The sequence below is a fragment of the Hemicordylus capensis genome, chromosome 6, assembly GCF_027244095.1.
Source record: "Hemicordylus capensis ecotype Gifberg chromosome 6, rHemCap1.1.pri, whole genome shotgun sequence".
Taxonomy (NCBI): Eukaryota; Metazoa; Chordata; class Lepidosauria; order Squamata; family Cordylidae; genus Hemicordylus; species Hemicordylus capensis.
Window position 1 is genome coordinate 101474137 of NC_069662.1, and position 21205 is coordinate 101495341.

At 43.1% G+C, this 21205-nt stretch overlaps 1 protein-coding gene across 10 annotated transcripts in view; it reads right to left on the reverse strand.

Moving 5' to 3' along the window:
* NEK11 (NIMA related kinase 11) overlaps positions 1–21205 on the reverse strand; it is a 159465-nt gene that overhangs the window by 36083 nt on the left and 102177 nt on the right. For 8 of the 10 annotated variants that reach the window (XM_053258979.1, XM_053258974.1, XM_053258970.1 and 5 more), the window contains 2 exons: positions 13876–14048; positions 6396–6456 (listed from right to left, as the gene is read on the reverse strand). In XM_053258979.1, the coding sequence (XP_053114954.1) occupies positions 6396–6456; positions 13876–14048 (234 nt within the window). The remainder of the gene's footprint in view (positions 1–6395; positions 6457–13875; positions 14049–21205) is intronic. The other 2 variants (XM_053258976.1, XM_053258977.1) reach the window with 1 other exon arrangement.

The following is a 21205-nucleotide window of genomic DNA, read 5'->3' on the forward strand; positions in this document are numbered from 1 at the left end:
AATTGAGCATGACTTTAATGTGATGAAAGATAAATGGCCAAATTTTATTTTAATCAAGTTTTTCCAAGATGTGACTCCAATTATGATTCCTTTTCTTTCCTCTTTCAAAAAAAAAAAAGTGCTGTCAATATAGCTCTAGTGGTAGCCTGCATGGGCCTTTATAAAGGTTATGATGGATGCTTTAATAAAATATACTAAGAAAGCCCTTTAGACTCAAATATAGCCCCATGTTGGCATTATTATATCCAGGTATGCTGGCTCACATTCCATGCAGCGTCAGAGATCTGCCAGGGTTGCGACACAATGTGAAAGGCAGCCCTGACTGCGTTGCCCATTAGGGCAGGTGTACAATGACTAAAATAGCATCCATGCAAGCAGTGCTACTTCATCTGTTTCCAATGGAAACAGCACTGCACAAGTGCACATACACTGTTTTATAAGTATTGCATAACTGCCCTGTTGTGCAATGATGCTGGGGCTGCCTTTCACATTGTGCGGCAGCCGCGGCTAGGCATACCACTGTGCAAAATGTCAGCCACTATGTGGGCATAATGCTGCCCAGCAAGCCCTTCCCCCAGTCCTAATATGCTATGCCCAGAGATGGACGTTTGGGGCAACCTACAAATTTGAAAAATAAAATAAATACATAAATACATAAATAAAATGCTACCCCACCCCCCGTTGGCCACATGAACAGCAAACACTGTACTCGTGGTCAGTGGGAGCAAGATTACATAGCACATGGGGGAAGGCAGGGTTTGCTGCATGGCGCTGTAACCATGTACACTGTATACACTTACAATAATGCTTGAATGTTGCTCCTTAATTTACTGATTCCATTTTCAGATCAAATATACATTCTGATCACTGTGGTTCTTTCAGTTCATCTTGCAGACTCCAAACAATTAAATACCTCTTTTAGAGCTAACGCTATTTGGAAATAAGCTCCATTGTAATCGGCAAGACTTATTTCCAGCTGAAGACCATTATGATTGTGTGTAGAAGCTGACAGCATGAGCTCCATTTACTGTTAAAGACATTTACACTGTTTCAGTGCACTAAAGATCTGACGGTTGATCCTCTTAATCTTATGATGTGAATATATGACATCAGAGTATGTATAAGGAATGGCTTTCAACTGCATCAGATCAATGGTCCATTTAGGAAAGTACTGTTGATTTGGACTAGCAGCAGCATACTTTAACTGTCTGAAGCAGAAGTCTCTTCTTGCTCCACATTCAGGCATCTCTCAACCGAGGATTCTAGGGATGGAACCTTATACAGGTAAAGTACATGATCTACTATTGAGCTAGGGCTGGAGGAATCAGGGCTTGTCCTAATTCTAGGACAGAACCTAAAGACGGAGGCGGCCGGTGAGGGCAGCCCCAGGGTGGGCAGTGAGGGGTGGCGGGAGGTACCTTTAAAAGTCCAGAGTGTTCAGCTCTGCGCATGCTTACATGCAAATGGCCACCATAAATGCACAGAGGCCAGATGAATGCCATAGGTGGGGCAGCCTCCCTGGTCACCCTGGAGCTGCCCTCACTGGCTGCCTCTGACTAAAGAGCACAACAGGTGAAGATTTAGCTCTGAAGAGTCTTTTTGTTGCTTATTGTATGGTTTCATACAGATGCTTACTCTTTCAATGCATTTATGTAAATGGTTTTGGAAAATTCGCTGGAAAAGTGGCATATAAATGTGAAAATAAATAAATAAGCAAGCTCTCAAAGATGTGTCCTCAACTCATTATGATGATGTGTGTGGGGGGGGGGGAGGGAGAACCTTGGAAGAATTAAGTAACACATAATCATGGCACAGTGACATTGGCGATGGCCCATGTCAAGGTTAGCTGCCCCCACTGCCACACTCACAACACCCCCGTGCTCACCCGCCGCCACTGCCATCCATGGCACAGCATAATGATCTCACAGCCCAATGATTCCGGCCATAAAATCATTATATCACACTAGGCCTGGCCTATTGCCCTTTGCTGGCCACAACTATGCTGGATGGCCCCCGGACGCAGCGGCTAGCCAGCCAGCCTACAAGAGAGAGAGGGAGGGAGAGAAAGATGGGCGACAGACCTAAGGCAGTGGGTGATGAATGGTGGGCTGGCAGGCGGTCACTGTGGTGACGAATGCAGGGGCCTGTGGCAGCTTCTCCCTCCACGTGGCCCCCTTTCCCCAAGGAGCCCCAGGCGGCCTGTGTTCTTGGAACACGGCCACTCAATTATAGACCCACTCCTGTATTATACTGGCGCAGTCATGCCAGTATAGTTAAGATGAGGAATGTTTTCAACATTCCGCCATTATAAGCCCTGAACATTCTATTGCTTATAAAGTCAAAGGTATCCACCCAATCCCTTTGTAATTGTGCACACTTCAGCTAGGGAACCAGAGACACCACTCTTCTGAATTTGGTGTGACTCCGTTGCAAAATGACCAAGATATAGCAGTTTAAGTTTTTAACTCCTAAAAAGAGGTTTCAAAGTGTTGGCTACAGATAATGTAAATTTTAAAATGTTTGATGTCTTTAGCATTCCTCAAAAATGCAGGTCTATACTGGACTGGTGCCTTTTGCTGGTTTGAAAAATATCAATCAAGTGATTTTTGAATAATTACTGTTCAAAATCCCCATGATAACAGGGAAAATAACTAAGAGAAAGTTAGCTAAGAGCATAACAGTCTGCCCACTGAGAATTCTGAAGCCACAGTTGGGAGGGGCAAGTCCTGGCAATTTCCTGGTTGACTTCCAGTGACTTCCTGGTTCTGAACATAGGTGCCTGATAAGGACAGTCTCTGAGCACTCTAGCACTTCTATAGTTAAACAACCATTCTTCCCCTTCTCTTTCCTTCCATGGGCATTTGATTTCTCCCTCTGCCCCCTTTCTCTCACCCCCACCAAAGGGGGGAAGCAGAGGCCCTCAATAAAGCTTGGAATAAATTACTAGAAAGTAAGTCCATTGATTCCACTGGAGATAGTTCTGAGCAAACACACACACAGGAATCAGGAACAGCAGAGATCCTAGACAAGAATGTGGGTACTCTTGTTTTCCCCCTTTTCCCCAGTCCCCCAGCAAAGCATAGAAGAGGGGAATCCTTGGGAGGGGGCATTTATTTCTTTGGGGCTTACTTCTGAGTGAAAATGTATAGTACTGGGAGCAAGGACAATTCAAAAAAGAAACCTCAAGGTTCCTTCCTAAGAAGTTCCGAAGAAGGAACCTCAAGGAAATCCTAAAAACCATTCCCATCCAACAGCAAGAAACCATCATTCTGGTTTAGACTGCTCTTGAACATGAAGGTTCTACATCACAGCCAAACTGAGGCTTCACTTGACCATACTTAAGAAACGAAGCCTCCATATTCACAGGTGACTTGCCTCTCATGTAGAACGTCCATGTTAAAGGGAAGTCTATAACATAATACTAGTTTGTTGGCACTAGGTGGGAATGTTTTCTGGGATTTTCTTGCTGCACTGCTTTGAAGCTATCTGGAAGCATGTAGCTGAGCACTGTGAGAAAGAGGATGCCTTTTCAAGCAGCATTTTGATTACACATGTCTTTTCAAGCAGCATTTTGATAATGGAACTTGCAATTCTATGTGCACACCTAAACTCCATTAAAGTCAGTGGGACTTGTTTCCATAAAATGACAGAACAGTTAAACAATCCTTGAAGACTGGTTTTGAGGGAGGGGAGAATAATGGAAAGGTCCTTTTAAAAATGTGAGTGGAAAACAATGTAAAAATCCTTTGAGGTAAACCCACCACTCAGCACACAGATTGTTCTCAAAGAATCTGACATTAGCCAAAGCATCCCACAGGGCATAAGATCTGTTAGTATATTTACAAAGTAGGAGATGATGGATTATTGCCATTTTTGTTTTAGAGCATACAGAAAGAAAGAGATCGTGACTGACATAATGAGGAACATTACTCAAAGTTATCCTTCTGAAATTAAACAAACATGTTAAGGAATGTCTAATGTCCATTTAATTCCAATGAGACTACTTTGAGTAAGCGATTATCATATTGGCCATTAAGTGGAGGCCTGAGGCATAAAAGGAAGAAATCTACTCCCAACTATGCTCAGAGGCTACGTCACTTGTGTACAACTTTTAAAATACACTACTTTCTAGATAGAAGGAAAAGAGACAGACACTTTAATAAGTACTAGGTGATCCGGTGCAGAGCATCTGCGCTCATAGTTCTCCCTGTCCCTCCTCCCTATCTTCATTTTCCCCCTTCCTTCAGCTCCAGTTTGTTCTCTTCCCTCCACCCTTCAGCTCCAGTCTGTTCTCCCCCTCCCAGTCCACTTTCCCTTGCCGGCCAGCCTGGCTGGTGCTTTCCTTCCCCGCCCACCGGCAGCACGTTCCCTTGCCGGCAGATGTAGCTGGTGCTTTCCCTCCCTGCCTGCTGGCCACCACCACCATTTTCTCTCCCGTTGCTATCCAGGCAGCTGCTCGCAAACTCTCACGAAAGCTGCCACACATGGGATTAGCGACGGGTACGCCTTGGAGAAATATATATAAAGATCATTAAAACTTGCCACAAGTTTATTAAAAGAGGAAGAAGAGCCAAGGCCAGAAGAGCTTATATCAGCTCCTCAGAGCTCTGCTGTAGCCAGAGAACAGGCCCTGGAAAGGTATGTGGGTGGGGGAGGGTTGCTGCTCAAGGCCTGTGTGTCCTGAGTGAAGGAAGAAGAAAAAGAAGATATAAGGGCTCCTATAGGTTTCCATCCCTTAAATGAGTTAGGGTTTCAAGAATTGGGGGGAGGCTTTTGTTCTCTAGGGGCTCATAAAGCAGAGTGTGGCCGCCTTCTGACATAACGGCAAATCAAAGTCAAACATGCCAGAGGTTCAAGATTGTGGTAGTCCAAATGCATGAAACCGTGGTTCTGCCACTGAATTGTTGGTCAGTTTTTGACCTCAAAATTGAATTTGAACCTTAGGTTTGCATTGAGTTCTGTTGCCGAAACATCAAGTTTGAAGGTGGCATTGCGTCGTCTGGATTCTGCCGCCATGTCCTCCAATTTGTGCAAGCTACACAAACCAGAGTTAAGGATAGGAAGCTCCTCCCTCTCTCCTACTCTATTGGCTGCTGTGGCTCGCCTTCATACAAAGGAGGAAGCCTACACAGCCAGTTCCTCCCCCTTTGCCTCCATGGTGGGGCAAAACGCCCTGTAGCATCCATGTAAATCATTTACAAAGTCTGCTTTTATTCTTAATGTTGATATCTGAGAAGGCGAAGAATGGTCTTTTATAAGTTCCGAGGTCTACGTCTGTAAAAGTAACCTATATTTTCTTTCGTATTTCAGTTATTCCGAGGAGCCAGTACTGAGGTATTGATGCACTGGCGGTCAAACAGAAACTGAGAAAATGGCGCCCCTAATTGCCGTTCACAACAAAAGCATGGAGCACATGCGAGGCAGAGTGGGCGTCTCGAGGAGCTAGTTAACCTACCCATGAGGTCCCTGTGCAGGCGCAGAACCTATTCATCATGAATGCAACGGATCACGATCCAGATTCATTTATACCATTATCTGGCATAAGATGATGGCTTTAGAATGAGGCTCCACGCACCCACACTTTGCCTTGGCCTTTCAGCTGGACATTGGGCTTGGGAGGGATGCATCCAGGCAGACATTTAATAGGTGCAGTTTCCCTAATCACTTTCTAGAGATGCCTGATGAATTTCTGCCTAATGCATCTCTGATCAAAGCAAAGTATGGGTGCCTCATTTCTAAAGCCATCATCACATACCAAACTGTACAAGGTTTTTACAGTTTATATGGCGTAGAAGTTAAGGTGGGCACCTTAACTTGCAATTTCCATTCTTTTTAGAGCATGAGTGAAAATGTAAAACATTTTACTCTCATCTTAAACCCAAGGTTTTTTGATTACTAAATATAATATCACAAAGCTTATATCTACTGTAAACTTTAAAATATTGTTTTTGTGTTGTACATCAAATGTAACCCCACCACATATTCCACTTGAGTGGTGTTATACTGAGGTAACTTTCTAGCTAAGCTTAGGTGACTCAGCAGCAAAACATTTAAATGCAAGTTTTAAGTCAGGGCGTTTTCTCCATAAGACACCACCCCTAATAAATCTTTTAGTATGGCTGAAGCTCACTTCACCATCAGCCTAAATCAGCACGAACTGCTTCTATATATGCAAGACTTTTAAAATGGGTTCCTTTGGAAGAGAGTAAGATATTTTGAGATATCTAGATACCACTTTGATTATTGTAACCAAACTATTTAATTTCCAAATTATACTAACAAATTGTGAGTAGGCAAAAATAACACTTGTGACTTCAGGCAGCAGGGGATAGACAGAAAATAGAATGCATATGCCAATCCAAGTTACAACATTGTTATCAAACTCTACATCTCACCTACAGAGCTGGTTTTTAGGATGTCCTCCATGTATCTGACCATTGCCTCAGTATCACTGTCCTGTGAACAGAAGAAAAAGAAAGATAAATTGCCTGTTCTGGCATAGAACCTAATACCACAAATGTTATTTTTAATATTTCTTATTGAATGACATCAGTATAAGAACATAACACAGGGACTGCTATGTTCAGTCCAGATAACGGTAATCTAACTCACCTCTCTGTCTCCTCACAGTAGCCCATCAGATTTATTTATTTAATACATTTATATACCGCCCCAACCCAAAGTCTTGGGGCGGTAACTCACCTCAGGTAAGTTCACAAACACAGTATGGTGGCGATATCCACTCCATGTTCTAAGTCCTAAAGTCAAAGGGAGTCAAACATATCCTGCCTCGGAACACAAAGATGGTGGCTCACGTACCACACAGCAAACTGTCAGTCTAAGCAACAGGTGCACTCGCTGCTTCTGCTGCACTTTAAACCCACCAGTATTGTTACCAGACCTGCACAATTCGCCATTTGAGGGGGCACTTCAGTGTACTTCCTAAACTCAAGCCTCAGCCATCTTCTGTCTCTATGATTGCTTGGAAGAAAAACACTGACTGCATTCAGTGTAAATGGTTGTTCTGACAAAGGGTTTTCCTTAAAAAGCAATACTCAGGTCCATTTGCAAAAGACCTGCCACAAACCCAAGGAAATACCCATGCTGGTTGCATTATGGCATAAGCAGGTGAAAAACAGAACAGACCAACCTGAACCACCACACAGGTATACAACGCATGCTGCTTTTTTGCACCTGAAGTAAGAGCAGGTCTTTGTAACTTGTCCTCCCTTCCCAAAATCTGAAATGGAGTTCTTGTTTTCCATTGTTATTCTCTGGTCAGATTTAGACTTTGCCCCCCTGCCCACCACATTTCACAATTTTTAAACAAGCCCTGTTGTGCCTAAAAGCATAAAAATATAGGCTTCAGTACTGAAGCCGCCAATCCCCGCCCCATTTTGTTGATCTGAGGGGGCAGAAGCCACATCTCTTACCTCTACTTTCTTTTCCTTGGTGGTCTAAGCAACTGAATTGCCTAGCCAACCAGGCAACTTTCCTGTCTTCCAGTGTTGCAAAAGGAAAATGGCTGTGACAATTGCAGCTGCAAACAGCCACCCAAAACAAGAAACTGGAAGGAAAAGACAGTTTTTGATAATATATATTGTTATCCTATGTGGTCTTTGTGCTAGAACAGGGGTTCCCAAACTGTGGCACTCCAGATGTTGCTGAACAACAATTCCCATATGATGAGAGTCGTTCAGGAACATCTGGAGTACCACAGGTTTGGAACTCCTATGTTAGAATATTGGATCACATTTTCAGTTTGTGCTTTGGACTCTTTTGAAAAGCTCTTGGAAAAAAGCCTTTCTATCTATAGTTACCCCTTGGGGTGGGGGATGATCCTGAAAACACCTTACTAAGGCTGAACTAAAGTATCGACTAGGGATGTGCACGGAAAATCTTCAGCACGGCGGGGGTAGAGCTTTAAGGGCGGGGGGGAGTGTACTCACCACCACCCCGCCGCAATTCCCCCGCCAGCGCTCTCCAAATTTAAAGCCCCTCGGGGCGGCAGCGTTCCTCCCTGCCGCCCTGTTCCCCCCGTCGGCCGGAAGTCATGAGCGCGCGTGCGAGGGGCTTTAAATTTGGAGAGCGCCGGCGGGGGAAACGCGGCGGGGGGGGTGAGTACACTCTCCCCCGCCCTTAAAGCTCTACCCCTGCTGGCGCCGAAACAGCCCCTACACCCAAAACGTTTCGGAGGCCTTTACAATGGCCTCCGAAACATTTCGGGCACAAGCCGAGTATCGACCAGCAGAAAAGTCAGCAATGAAATTCAGGGTGTGTGGGGATACAGCAGGCTAGACATCTAAATAAATACTGAATCACAGTGATTGACCAGTAGGAGAGAGAAACAGATTCATTTAACTTTTCTGTTGAAATCAATGAGACTTCAAAGTGTTTAAATTAGGTTGAGTTGTACCCAGTATGTTTTGATGTTTAACATCACTTGAAATCCCTGCATCTTTAATATCAATTAATCCCAAAATATCCAAAATCATGCTGAGCTGAGGGGAAACAGGATCAGTTAATGAAGCCAATTTCTCCCAAGATTTGTCAGTGGCCACAGGGAATTGATATTTATTTTATTTTTATATTTCATAGAGAGACAAAAACACCCAGCATTTGCTTTCACCAACTCAGGATCTATTTTATTTTTAGATAAAGCAAATTTGCACATAAAAACAGTTGGATAAATTGGCCAGATGGTACTATCATGTGACTTCTACATATATTATTCATATACTGAAGGAAACACTGAAGATTGCTTATAAAAATCAATTCTTCTTCTTGCATAATGCCAATTCATTTGAACAAGTTTTGTATACAGAAGTTTCTAATAGATTGTAGAGTAGCCAAGTAATTGATTAGACCCTGTTCTTCCTGCTTACATATTTGCTCTCACTTACTCCAGTCCAAGGGTGTAGCTAGGGGAGAGGTGGCCAATGTTCGGCTCTCTCCCCAGCGGTCCCTCGGAGTGAGGGAGAGAATGAAGAAAATAGGGAGGGATGGAGATGGGGGGACCTCATGAGTTAGGGGCCCCGGGTTCTTTGAACCCATCTGCTCAATTAAAGCTGCACCCCTGCTCCAGTCTCCTACTAAGCTTTAGATTCAGATGGCTGCTAGGGATGTGCGTGAACCGGTTTGGCGTTCCTTTTGCAGAGCATCAAACTGGTCCGGAGGTTCAGATGGTTCAGTGGTGGTGGGTTACCTTTAAGAAGCAGGGAGGGTGCTCCCCCCCACCGCATCCCCCCCACCGGCGCTGTGCCCAAAATCGCTGCATGGGGCAGCAGCGTACCTTCTTGCTGCTGAGCGTCAGACTGGAAGCGGCCGGTGCGCATGCGCATGTCACACACACCAGCCATTTCCGGTCTGATGCTGACCAGGGCAGCAAGAAGGTACGATGCCACCTTGTGCAGAGATTTTAAGCACAGTGCCGGCATGAGAACCGTACAGCCGGCGGTGGGGGGGGGGTAAGAGCACCCTCCCTGCTCCTTAAAGGTAACCCCCCCCCGAACCCTCCACCTGCTAGACCTTGTACATCCCTAGTGGCTGCTTGTCACAACTGGGGTAAAGAAGAGAAGAACATGGTCAATGCCCACAAGCTTATTTTAGACCCCTATTTGTTAGCAGAGAGTCAACCAATGGCTACACAATACCTCTTACACACATCATCCTAAGCAATGTTAATTCTATCCAATAGTTAGGTCCGCACTGATTGGTTCCAACATGTTCCAGTTGAAATGTCCTTTTCATATCAATAATACTTCCACTCTTTACACAAATTTCTTGTTCTACCCTGCTTCTATTAAAACTGATATTATTGCCAACTCAGTTCAAGAAGAAATCCATGCTTTACATTTTATTAAATCCAATAAATGCTTTTAAAATCTACATGATGTTAACATCTATTTTCAACATTTCCAGTGCTTTTTAACATATACATTAAACCACTGGGAGAGATCATCAGGATATTTGGTGCAGGGTGTTTTCAGTATGCTGATATTTCAATCTATTTTGCCATCATCAGGAGAAGGCATAACCTTCCTAAATGGAAGCAGTGATGGGTTGGATGAGGGATAACAAACAGAGACTGAATCCAAATAAGATAGAGGTACTTATTGTATCTAGGCTGGAATCTAGGAGACAATTTTGATCTGCCAGTACTGGATAGGGTCACACTCTCCCAGAAGGAATAGGTGTGCAGTCTGGGAGTGCTTATTGATCCAAACATCCTCTTTTGTGTCTCAGATTGAGGCAGAGGACAGAAGTGCTTTCTATCAGCTTCAGCTGATACACCATCTGTGTCCATTACTTGAGATAAACTACCTCAAAACAGTAGCGCATATGCTGGTAACCTCCAGGCTTGATTACTGCAATGTGTTCTATGTGGGGCTGCCTTTGTACGTAGTCCAAAAACTGCAATTGATGGAAAATGTGGCAGCCAGGTTGGTGTCTGAAGAGAGTACAGTACTCCTATAACTAAGAGAACTACATTGGCTACAAATATGTTTCCAGACAAAATACAAAGAGCTGGTTATAACCAATAAAACTCTAAATGGCATAGGCCCTGGGTATTTAAGAGAACATCTTCTTCTTAATCCTGAAAACACCACTTCTAAATTTTGATTCTCTAAAGAATTCCACAAAGCCCTATTTTAATATAAAATTTTGAAAGCATAACTTTGAAGCAGCCCACCATTTTTTCAGCTTAAGAAATGGAAAGCTCCAGTTTGTTAACAGTTAGGAACTGAAATTTAGAAAAACAAGACTAAAAAAGGCTGATGTGAGGTGAAAAGTGATGAGATTGTTTTGTTCTATTGATCTGGTGTTCAATGTGCATGTGCCAGGGTATACTTTTATCTATTGTATAGCTACTATATTAATGGCAACAACATTTATTTGTGTGCAGAGTGGGGAGGCAAACTGGCAGAATAGTAGAATAAAAAGCTGACAGAGGTGTCAATAAAACAGTTTCCATTTCTTCCTGTCCCAATTTTACTTCACACAGAACATGTACCTAAATCATGACAAAATGTCATTCTGCCCAAACCTGACTGCCAGTACTGAATTCACCCTGCATTGCTAAGAATTCTGAACATCAGATTCTTCCTAAAATACTGACTAGTAGTCAGCCAGTTCAACATACTATAGATTGTCACATGACAGAATTCCATTACATGCTGCATGGAAGCGAGAGGAAAAATTAAACATTAGATCAGCTAGGGGATCAAACAACAACAACAAATCTGATGAAAGTGAGAAATGATATTATTTTTGGCACACATCATAAGGTTTTCAAGAAGTTATTCAGTCAATACAGCTGTAGTAGTCCAAACATCCTGAAAAATCATATTCACCTTCTGTTTAATTAGATTTGGGTAGGCAGGATTACAAGCTGTGCAGAGATCTGGGTTCAAACTTCAGTCCTGTCATGGAACATAGGCAGCTGCCATATACTGAGTCAGACCATTGGTCTATCTAGCTCAGTATTGTCTTCACAGACTGGCAGCAGCTTCTCCAAGGCTGCAGGCAGGAATCTCTCTCAGCCCTATCTTGGAGAAGCCAGGGAGGGAACTTGAAACCTTCTGCTCTTCCCAGAGCGGCTCCATCCCCTGAGGGGGAACGTCTTACATGGTTTTATATGATTAGACTTGGGCATCAATTCAGCATGTTAAGAGGGAAACTCATCTTTGAGGCTCTTCACATGTGCAGCCAAGAGCAGGCTAAAGCAGCCAAGCCCGCTCTTGGCTCTGTGTGTGTACTGCTCGGAGGTGAGCAGCAGCAACCAGTGGTGGCATGGTGACAAACCTCCTTAGGGAGCCCACTGCTTAGTCAGGGTTAAGGGTGAGAGGCTGCCCATAACCTGGGTTAAGTGCTTGTGTGCCGCCATCACACAGCACCAACATAGGAGCAGGCTCCAGGCCAGTGCCGGGGGATCCCGACAATGCACCGTGCACTCGCATAGTGAATTATGGGAGTTCCAGGGGCTGGGAGGATGCATACCGCTACTAAACCTCCATGTTGCTGGGGGCAGCCGGTGTCCATGTGGACGCGCGATCTGCAGGCCCAGCACAGACTGAGGATCATCTGCGGGGAAGGTAATTCTTAGCAGCCTTCCCCACCTCCCACCCAGTAGCCCTCTCACTCAGTCTTGAGAATGGGCTCAGTGTTTAGCAATCTTGATTGTGAAAAGAAGAAGAAGAAAGTATAGAAGGAGCAGGTTTGCAGGTTGAGTGTTCTCCTGGATCCAGTGCCACTCCTAGAAAATCTGGTGGCAGCTGTAGCCAAGAGTGCCTTTGCTCAGTTTTGGCTTGTGCCCCAGCTACGGCCCTTTGTGGGGAATGCTGATCTGGCCTCTGTCACCCAGATCTCAGTCACACTCTATGTGGTTCTACCCTTGAAAAGTATTTGGAAACTACAGATGGTGCAGAATGCGGCTGCCAGATTGATTTGTGGGACCACATGTAGTTCACATATTACATCAATTCTGGAGGCACTGGATGGGCTGCCTATTTTTCCCCAGGTACAATTCAAGGTGCTGGTTAGAGGAGAGCTGGTCTTGTGGTAGCTATGACTTGTCCCCATAGCTAAGCAGGGTCCACCCTGGTTGCATATGAATGGGAGACTTGATGTGTGAGCACTGTAAGATATTCCCCTCAGGGGATGGAGCAGCTCTGGGAAGAGCAGAAGATTCCAAATTCCCTCCCTGGCATCTCCAAGACAGGGCTGAGAGAGATTCTTGCCTGCAACCTTCGAGACGCTGCTGACAATCTGTGTAGACAATACTGAGCTAGATGGACCAATGGTCTGATTGGTCCAGCATATGGCAGTATAGTCAGTATACGGCAGCTAACTCAGTTGACTCAGTATATGGCAGCTTCCTATGTTCCTATGTACCTTTAAAGCTCTAAACAGCTTGGGCCTGCCCTTGGGTACCTTATGGACCACCTGCTCTCTGCCAAATCTGACTAGATCAGTTGGGAGTGCTCTACTCCGCATGCCCACACCTGCTGAGGCGCATTAGTCAAGTGCATCAGACACAGTCTTCTCAGGAATTGTTCCCTGGCTGTGGAACTTGCTTGTGGCTGAGATCCCCATGGCTCCCTCTCTCCCAGCCTTTCCTAGGAAACTGAAGCTCACCCTTTTTATACAGACATTTGGCCAATGAATGGCCTTTAGCTTTTTCTTTTTTAAATCATAGCTGTGTTTTTGTTTTATTTTATTAAGATGTTTTAATTGGTTTTATTGTTGTTTTTATCTCAGCTGCCCTTGGGACTTCGGACAAAGTGTAGTATAAAATTATAACTAATAAATAAATAGTCCAGATCTGTTACTAATGATTAATAGCTTCAATCTAAAGCAAGGGACACATTTCCTATCTATTCTGAAACAGTAACACAGTCCTGCCATTTGTTTCTACATTATATCACTCTAAAACACAAAGCCAAAAATTCTTTTCTTGGCATACTGTCCAAAAATAGAGTGCATCTGATGAAAGAGACAGCATTAATTAACCTTGAGGTAACAGATGGATTTTAGTTTAAACAATGTTGTTTTCAATAGAAACAACTGTGGAGAGCTCTCTGTGTGTGTACAGATGCCCCTCTTGTCAAAATTAGGGCATGTCTGCATTCTGTACTACTGCTTGACAATCCAGCTGCCTAAACACAGAAAAGGAGATGACGTGGTAGATTTGCTGGGAGAGGAGATGACTTGCACACTTCTGATTTTTTAGTAAAGTGATATACCAGCAGGGCAGACATACCCTTAAAGTGGTTTTTCAAAAATTCCAAATACTTGCCATATTTGTTGTTTGCTATTCTTGACTATAGAAGTTGTCCCCTATAGTCAACAATTATTCAAAGACTGAGCATATACCTGCTGATTTGTTCTGCACAAAGTCTGTGATGTGTCCATTGTCCCCACTACTATCACTGCTGCTTCCTCCTCTTCCTCCTCTTCCTCCTCCTCCTCCTCTTCACTTGTTTCTGAGCATGAATCAAACACATCATTGTAATACTCTTCTGCAATGAGAGGGTCTTCTGGGATCTCTGTATAACAAAATAGGATCAATATAAGCATTACATCTTGCTCAACTGATATTTACCAAGTATCTATCACAATGTTTTTAAAAAGGAAGACTTAAAATCACCCATGTGAAATGTGCTATGTAAAAATATGGGAGAAGGAATGCATGAATTTCACCATGTACAGGTGAAACTCGGAAAATTAGAATATCGTGCAAAAGTCCATTAATTTCAGTAATGCAAATTAAAAGGTGAAACTGATATATGAGACAGACGCATTACATGCAAAGTGAGATAAGTCAAGCCTTAATTTGTTATAATTGTGATGATCATGGCGTACAGCTCATGAAAACCCCAAATCCACAATCTCAGAAAATTAGAATATTACATGGAACCAAGAAGACAAGGATTGAAGAATAGAACAATATCGGACCTCTGAAAAGTATACAGTGTACTGTGCTTGATTGGCCAGCAAACTCGCCTGACCTGACCCCATAGAGAATCTATGGGGCATTGCCAAGAGAAGGATGAGAGACATGAGACCAAACAATGCAGAATTGCTGAAGGCCGCTAATGAAGCATCCTGGTCTTCCATAACACTTCATCAGTGCCACAGGCTGATAGCATCCATGCAACGCCGCATTGAGGCAGTAATTGCTGCAAAAGGGGCCCAAACCAAGTACTGAATACATATGCATGCTTATACTTTTCAGAGGTCCGATATTGTTCTATTTACAACCCTTGTTTTATTGGTTTCATGTAATATTCTAATTTTCTGGGATTGTGGATTTGGGGTTCTCATGAGCTGTACGCCATGATCATCACAATTATAACAAATTAAGGCTTGACTTATCTCGCTTTGCATGTAATGCGTCTGTCTCATATATCAGTTTCACCTTTTAATTTGCATTACTGAAATTAATGGACTTTTGCACGATATTCTAATTTTCCGAGTTTCACCTGTATATCTTCAGTGACACAAATAATATGCACCTTTCAGGTGGTCTCTATTCAACAACCCTGAAGTGATTTGCTTGTGAGAGGTCTCTTCACAAAAAAGCTCTCAGCTGTGTCCTCTAATGGCTACAATTCTCTGTCTTATGGCATATTTTTGGCTTTTGTCCTCAGTAAGACTTAGCATGCACAAGACAGGGAAATGTTGTAGTTACTCAGATTGATCCTGTGCTTGGTGGGTGTTCCTTTTCTGTAAGGTACCCACATCCTCCCTGACAGTGACAAGAGGGGAAACTGCAGTCAGCCAATCCAAGAAAATTCAGGGGACCCGGGGAAACCTTGGGTTGGCTGGCTGCAGTTTCCCATCTTGTCACTGTCAGGGAGGGTATTATAGTGCAGCATAGTTGGTACCTTACAGAAACAAAGTCAGCTTAATAGTGGAAGCAGAGTTCTTTTTGTCATGAAAGTGCTGCATAGCCATTTTGAACATCAATGAAGAGCCACTGGTGGGATTAAAACAACAACAACTCTTCTCCCCATTTCAGTTCTCCAGTCTACATCCCTTCTTCCCCAAATCATATATTAGTTCTGCAAGGGAAAATGCAAAAGCAGCATACGGGTTCTAGCTTAGCCTTGTTCTGGTCACTTCATTTTCTACATGTTTGGGATTTATTTATTTTTAAATGGAGGAATAGTATCTGCTCCCCACTCATTGTCTGAAATAGTACAGGCCATACACAGGATTCCCATTTCAGTGAGAAATGTTTAGTCAACATTTGCAAAATGTACAGCTTCAAATTAAGTGGTCAACAATAAGAACACGACTTTTCCTGTTGAGAAACATGAAATGGAAATGGACACGGCATCTAATGAACATAAATTTGTACACAATTGTGCAGCACAATCCTGTGTATTTTTACTCAGAAGTAAGTCTCACTAAGTTCAATAGGACTTACTCCCTAGTAACTGGGTTTAGTGCTGCAGTCTCTCCTCAATATCTGATAAGATAAACCATTTTCCAAGGAGTGAAACTCTACAGAAGATAATGAAATTTGAAATATCTAAGCTTCTGCTTGCCAAATTACCCATGTGCCTTCTTTAGGCAATATCATTGTTTATAACTACTGCGGTTTTTCCTTAGTGAGATAAATAGACTCTGAAAAATCAGCTTAAATTGCTCCTCTGAGTTCATTATTTGTGCACTAATGCAGTATTTTAAATGTTGCATTTAGGAGGCAATGGGCAAGTTCATTTATTTAAAACAGCAAAAACTCAAACAACAAATGAGGTCAAGCATAGAAGGGAACAAAATTGTGCTATTGTTAGCAAGTTATTGTATTCATTCATTAATTAGGCATCTTTCTACTGCTCAATATGAGCTAACATTAAAAAAAAATCAATAAATATTGCAACTATGACTGTTCTTTTTCTAGCTCTGGTCTATTGGCCACAATAAAAACTTGGTTTAGAAATAAATAAATAAAATTGTAACAGCCAACAAAAGAAAAAATGAGCAAAAATAACAAAAATAGCAAAACAATGAACACACACTCCGAATATAATGAACCAAAAGAGCATTTTCATGTCCAGTGATAGATGCTTTGCACAGAATAAATGCAAGTAAACAGTCAATGAATATATAATTGTACATTACTCCTTTCATTGTCATTTCTAAAGCTTATACACAACCAATGCTCATTCAGAATTAGTGATGGATGAACTCCCCTTGACTTGATTCAGAATGGGCTCAGTATTTAAAGCTTTTTGTGTGAGTGTTCCAGAAAAGGTCATTTATTCTCCAAGAGTTCTCTGCTGGTTTGTAATATTGGCACACGTACACATTTTGTATTGCCTCCTAGGAACTGTGATTTGGTTTCATCTGCCATGCATCCACTTCAAAGCATCAGCCATGGCAAAGAATCACCTGGAAATTCAACAACCCCCCACCCAACACATTCAGAAACAAGGGCAGAGGTGTAACAGGGGGAAACGGCGCCCAGGGCAAGCTCTGCCCCTGAAATTGCACCCTCCCCCCGCCCCCCACACATACCTGTGCCCCCCTGGCCGGAGTGAGCGCGGCGGTGGTGGGCGGCGGAAGATCGCGCAGCGGTGGGAGTGAGCGCGGCGGTGGCGGGCGGTGGTGGATCGCCGAGTGCGGCGGTGGCGGATCGCTGAGTGCAGCAGAGCAACGCCGAGGCCTGCTGTCTGGCCCGGCGTCACTTCCCAACTGCGAGGCGTGCCTGTTCAGTTGGGAAGCGACGCCGGGCCAGACGGCAGGCCTCAGCGTCGCTCTGCAGCACTCGGCGATCCAGGGGGGGTCGGGGGGGGCATGCCACTTTTTGGTGCCCCCCACATGACCTACCAGACTGGCACCCAGGGCACGTGCCCTGCCTGCCCCCCCTATCGTTACGCCTCTGAACAAGGGACAAGGACATAAAACATTTGCAACAAAAGACCATAATAAAGTCTATCTATCACATGAACATTTGCATGAAACTATCAAGATAATGGATCCAAAAAGAAAAGATACTTGGCAAACAAAAGGTTGTTTAGTCACACTAAACAATCATATTAATCCACAAAAGTGAGAGCAAGGGTTAATAGTAAACATTAAATAATTTCTGCACATGCATCAAAGCAGCTAGCACCATATACCTGGTCTGCTGAATGTTTACTGCACATGCACAGAATTTTATTAGTATGCCAAACTAAAAAACTTTCAAGGGAAATAGTGTTGCTTTTGTTATTCAGCTGAGCAGTATGAGCTGAACACATTTGTATACCAAATTGGGCAATTACAAACCAGCCACATCACTGTTCAAAATGGATTCTTTGGAGTCACCAGGGACCTTCAAATCACACAAAAATGAAGATCTACAGGCTGCTCCAGCCACTAATGAAGCCATGCTGATGCCATTTATGCAGCAATTTTTCACTTATTCTTGGGGTCAAATATTCAAATGTGTGTGAAAATGAGAAAAAGCAGCAGATTATAAGAAACCTAATTGCAAGTAAAGAACACGTTATGGCATAATGTTCAGAATTATCCACATTTTGTGCATTCCATTATTTGCTTCACTACATAAACATTTATGATAGCAGTCTTAAGATGAAGATAAGATAGGAAAATAGAGATAAAGGGTATGCAAACAACCAGAGACGGGGCAGGCAGACAGTGGGGAAGGCTGTGCTAAACCTACTTTGCCCCCAGACGACCATGGAATGGCGGTGGGAAGCACAGACTGCACTCCCACACGATCCACACTGCTGTGTGCAGCACAGATCTCCAGAAGCTGGAACAATGTGTTCTGGACTCCATGTATCCCACAGTGCACCACACAATGAGCAAGGTGCATTGGAGGATACCCCCATGCGATGGGTGCTCTAGCAGCCTGAGCAGTCACACCACTTTGGAACCAAGCTCCTTAACCTTGGTAAAAGGCTGGGGCTAAAAGCTAGGTCCGGTGGGTGGGCAGTGCTGGGATCCACACAGATCCTGGTGCTGCACGTGAGCAGCCTAACCCAGGCTGGGCTGTCCTAGTCTGCCTAAGATTACTTGTGAGAACAGCCTTATAGTGTCGTGCTAGAGGAGTATTATAGACTTGCTTATATACTACAGGTTTCCAAAACAGATGTCAACATATTAAGAACCACCTTCATGAAACAGCCAGACATACCGTAAGAAACAGAGTGGAATAATGGCTCAACAGAGATAATATCAGAGGTGAAGCTTTCTTTCCATTGAGCAAAGGCACATGAATGTCTGTGCATGTTTTGTGATACATGGAGACCATCTGCTGACATGAAGCAGATGATGATCTGGGCATGTGATTGGCAGAGCCAAAAGGAGCCTCCAATCATCTGGGAGGAAGCAGGAAGGAATCTGACTTCCCCACAGCCTACCCCAGTTTAGTTTTGTGAATGATCTTGAAATCTAGTGGCTTTAACAAGGCAAGGTATCTCAGAACCCTGAAGAGTGTCCAGAAATTACAGCTGGTTCAAAAAGCAGCAGCCAGGCTCTTGACTGGACCTGACTGATGAGATCAAGGCAGTGCTGAAAGAGCTGCACTGGCTATGAGTCTGTTACCAGGTCAAATTCAAGGTGTTGACTGAAACAGTTTAGAGCCAGAGTAACTCTGCTTTCAAATGGCGTGTCTCTCAGATAAGGGCATCTTCAGAGTCCCTTCTCCTAGTGCTCTCAGCTTCAGAGGTGGCACGTGTGATGACAAGGGATAGGACCTTTTCAATGGTGGTACCTAAACTCTGGATCTCCCTTCCAAGACATGTCTGCCTGGCACTTTCACTGTTGCCTTTTCAGTGTCAGGTAAAGTCCATCCTGTTCTCTGGGTCATTTTTAAATATAAGTTGCTTGTGGTTTTTATTCCCTTAGCAACTGTTTTAATCAGCTTTGGTTTTTAGCTGTTCTTCTTTATTACTATACATACTGCCTACTATTTTTAATGATTGCTATTTTTCAAATGTTAATTTTGAAAACTACCTTGATATTAATTTGGCTCAAGCAGGTTATAAATACATTCATTCAACAAACCAACATCTCATGGGTGAGGAAACTGAGGCAAAGATGCTCGGATGTGCAGTGCTGCCCTTCAAGATGGGGTCAACATTCCCGTAGAGGAATTCTACATATTTAGAAGTGCTTGTAGGGAAAAAAGAGAAATAACACTAAAAGGAGGACAATGATGGCAAAGGACACTCAGCAATAGTCTGTGGAACTCCTTTCTTTTATGCATGACACAATCCAATTACTTGAAAGGTTGCCCTGCAATGACTACAGTGACCAACAGCAGCACAGCTCTTCCATTAAGGCAGAACTGAATCTATGCACACTCCTAAATCTTCTGCTTACTTTAAGGAGATAGGCAATTCTTCAAAGGAAGCTTTGCAGAATTCCTCCTGCAAATCCCAGAGGCAATCTGCTTCTATTGATTTTAGTGTAATGGCATTTCTTTGGAAGAAGTCTTCGGGAATAAAATAATTCACTGTTATTTTGATGATGTGGCTACATCTCCCCTATGTTGGAACAGCACTGGAGGACACTTCTGAAATTCCTCTGAAGTGTGGGGAGCTGCTTTCAGGAAGAGGTAAGAAACCCCAGTGCACCCACAAAGCCTTTATATACCCTACATAACCCTTTAGAACTGGGATTCATATTTCTCTGTCATATTTTGACTGAAATGGGAAGAAGATTTGTACAAGACAATTCTGGAAGAGTAGCTATGTTGGTCTGCTGCAGCAAAAACAACAGAGTTTTGTAACACCTTAAGGACTAACACATTTATTGTGGTCTATAACAGGGTTTCTTTACCTTAGGCCAGCAGATGGTTTTGGACTACAACTCCCATCATCCCCAGCCACAAAGGCCATATCTGGGGATGATGGGAGTTGTAGTCTGACAACATCTGGGGGCCCAAGGTTAAGAAACCCTGGTCTGTAAGGCTTAACATATCTTATTATAAATTGTAATTTTTTACCGCATGGTTTTTTTTAAATTTGTGCACCACCCTGAGTTCCAGTTTTTTGAAGAAAGGGTATATAAAGCAAGCAAGCAAGTAGTAAAGATAAAATATTCATGTTTAAATGAGGACAACCCTTCCTGGTAACATTATAGTACAACGGACACCACATCTGAACCCAATCTAACTGCAGCACAGTCAGTTACTGTATGGTAAGTGCATAATGCACAGCAGATCTTGCATATTGGAAGATTATCTGTCCTTTGTCAATAGGGCAAATATGGTCTACCCAGCTATTTTGAACATTGGTACTAGATGACAATAGAATTTCATTTAAGATGTGCACGGGTAATTGAACCCAACAGTGGGAGACGGAATTCTTCAAGCCACCGAGGAAGACCACCAGAAGGTTGAAATACGTCTGGCTTCAATTAAAGAAAGTCTCTTCTGTAATAAGTGATACACACATGTTTTTGGACCAATACTAGGACCTTTTTCACATGAAGACTATCAATTATTCATTCATTTATTATACCGCCCTTCCAAAAATGGCTCAGGGCAGTTCATCTGGTTGGTATAGATATTATTGTATCTCCTAAATACACAATCATGTTTTATGAACAATGAATTGTTTTTTGTAATAATAATTGTTACTTTTATAATTGATTTACATATGAGAGCAGTTATTTTTGTTCTATAGATTACTTGGACTGTTACATGCCTGGGAATATATTGGTGAATTGTACTATTATT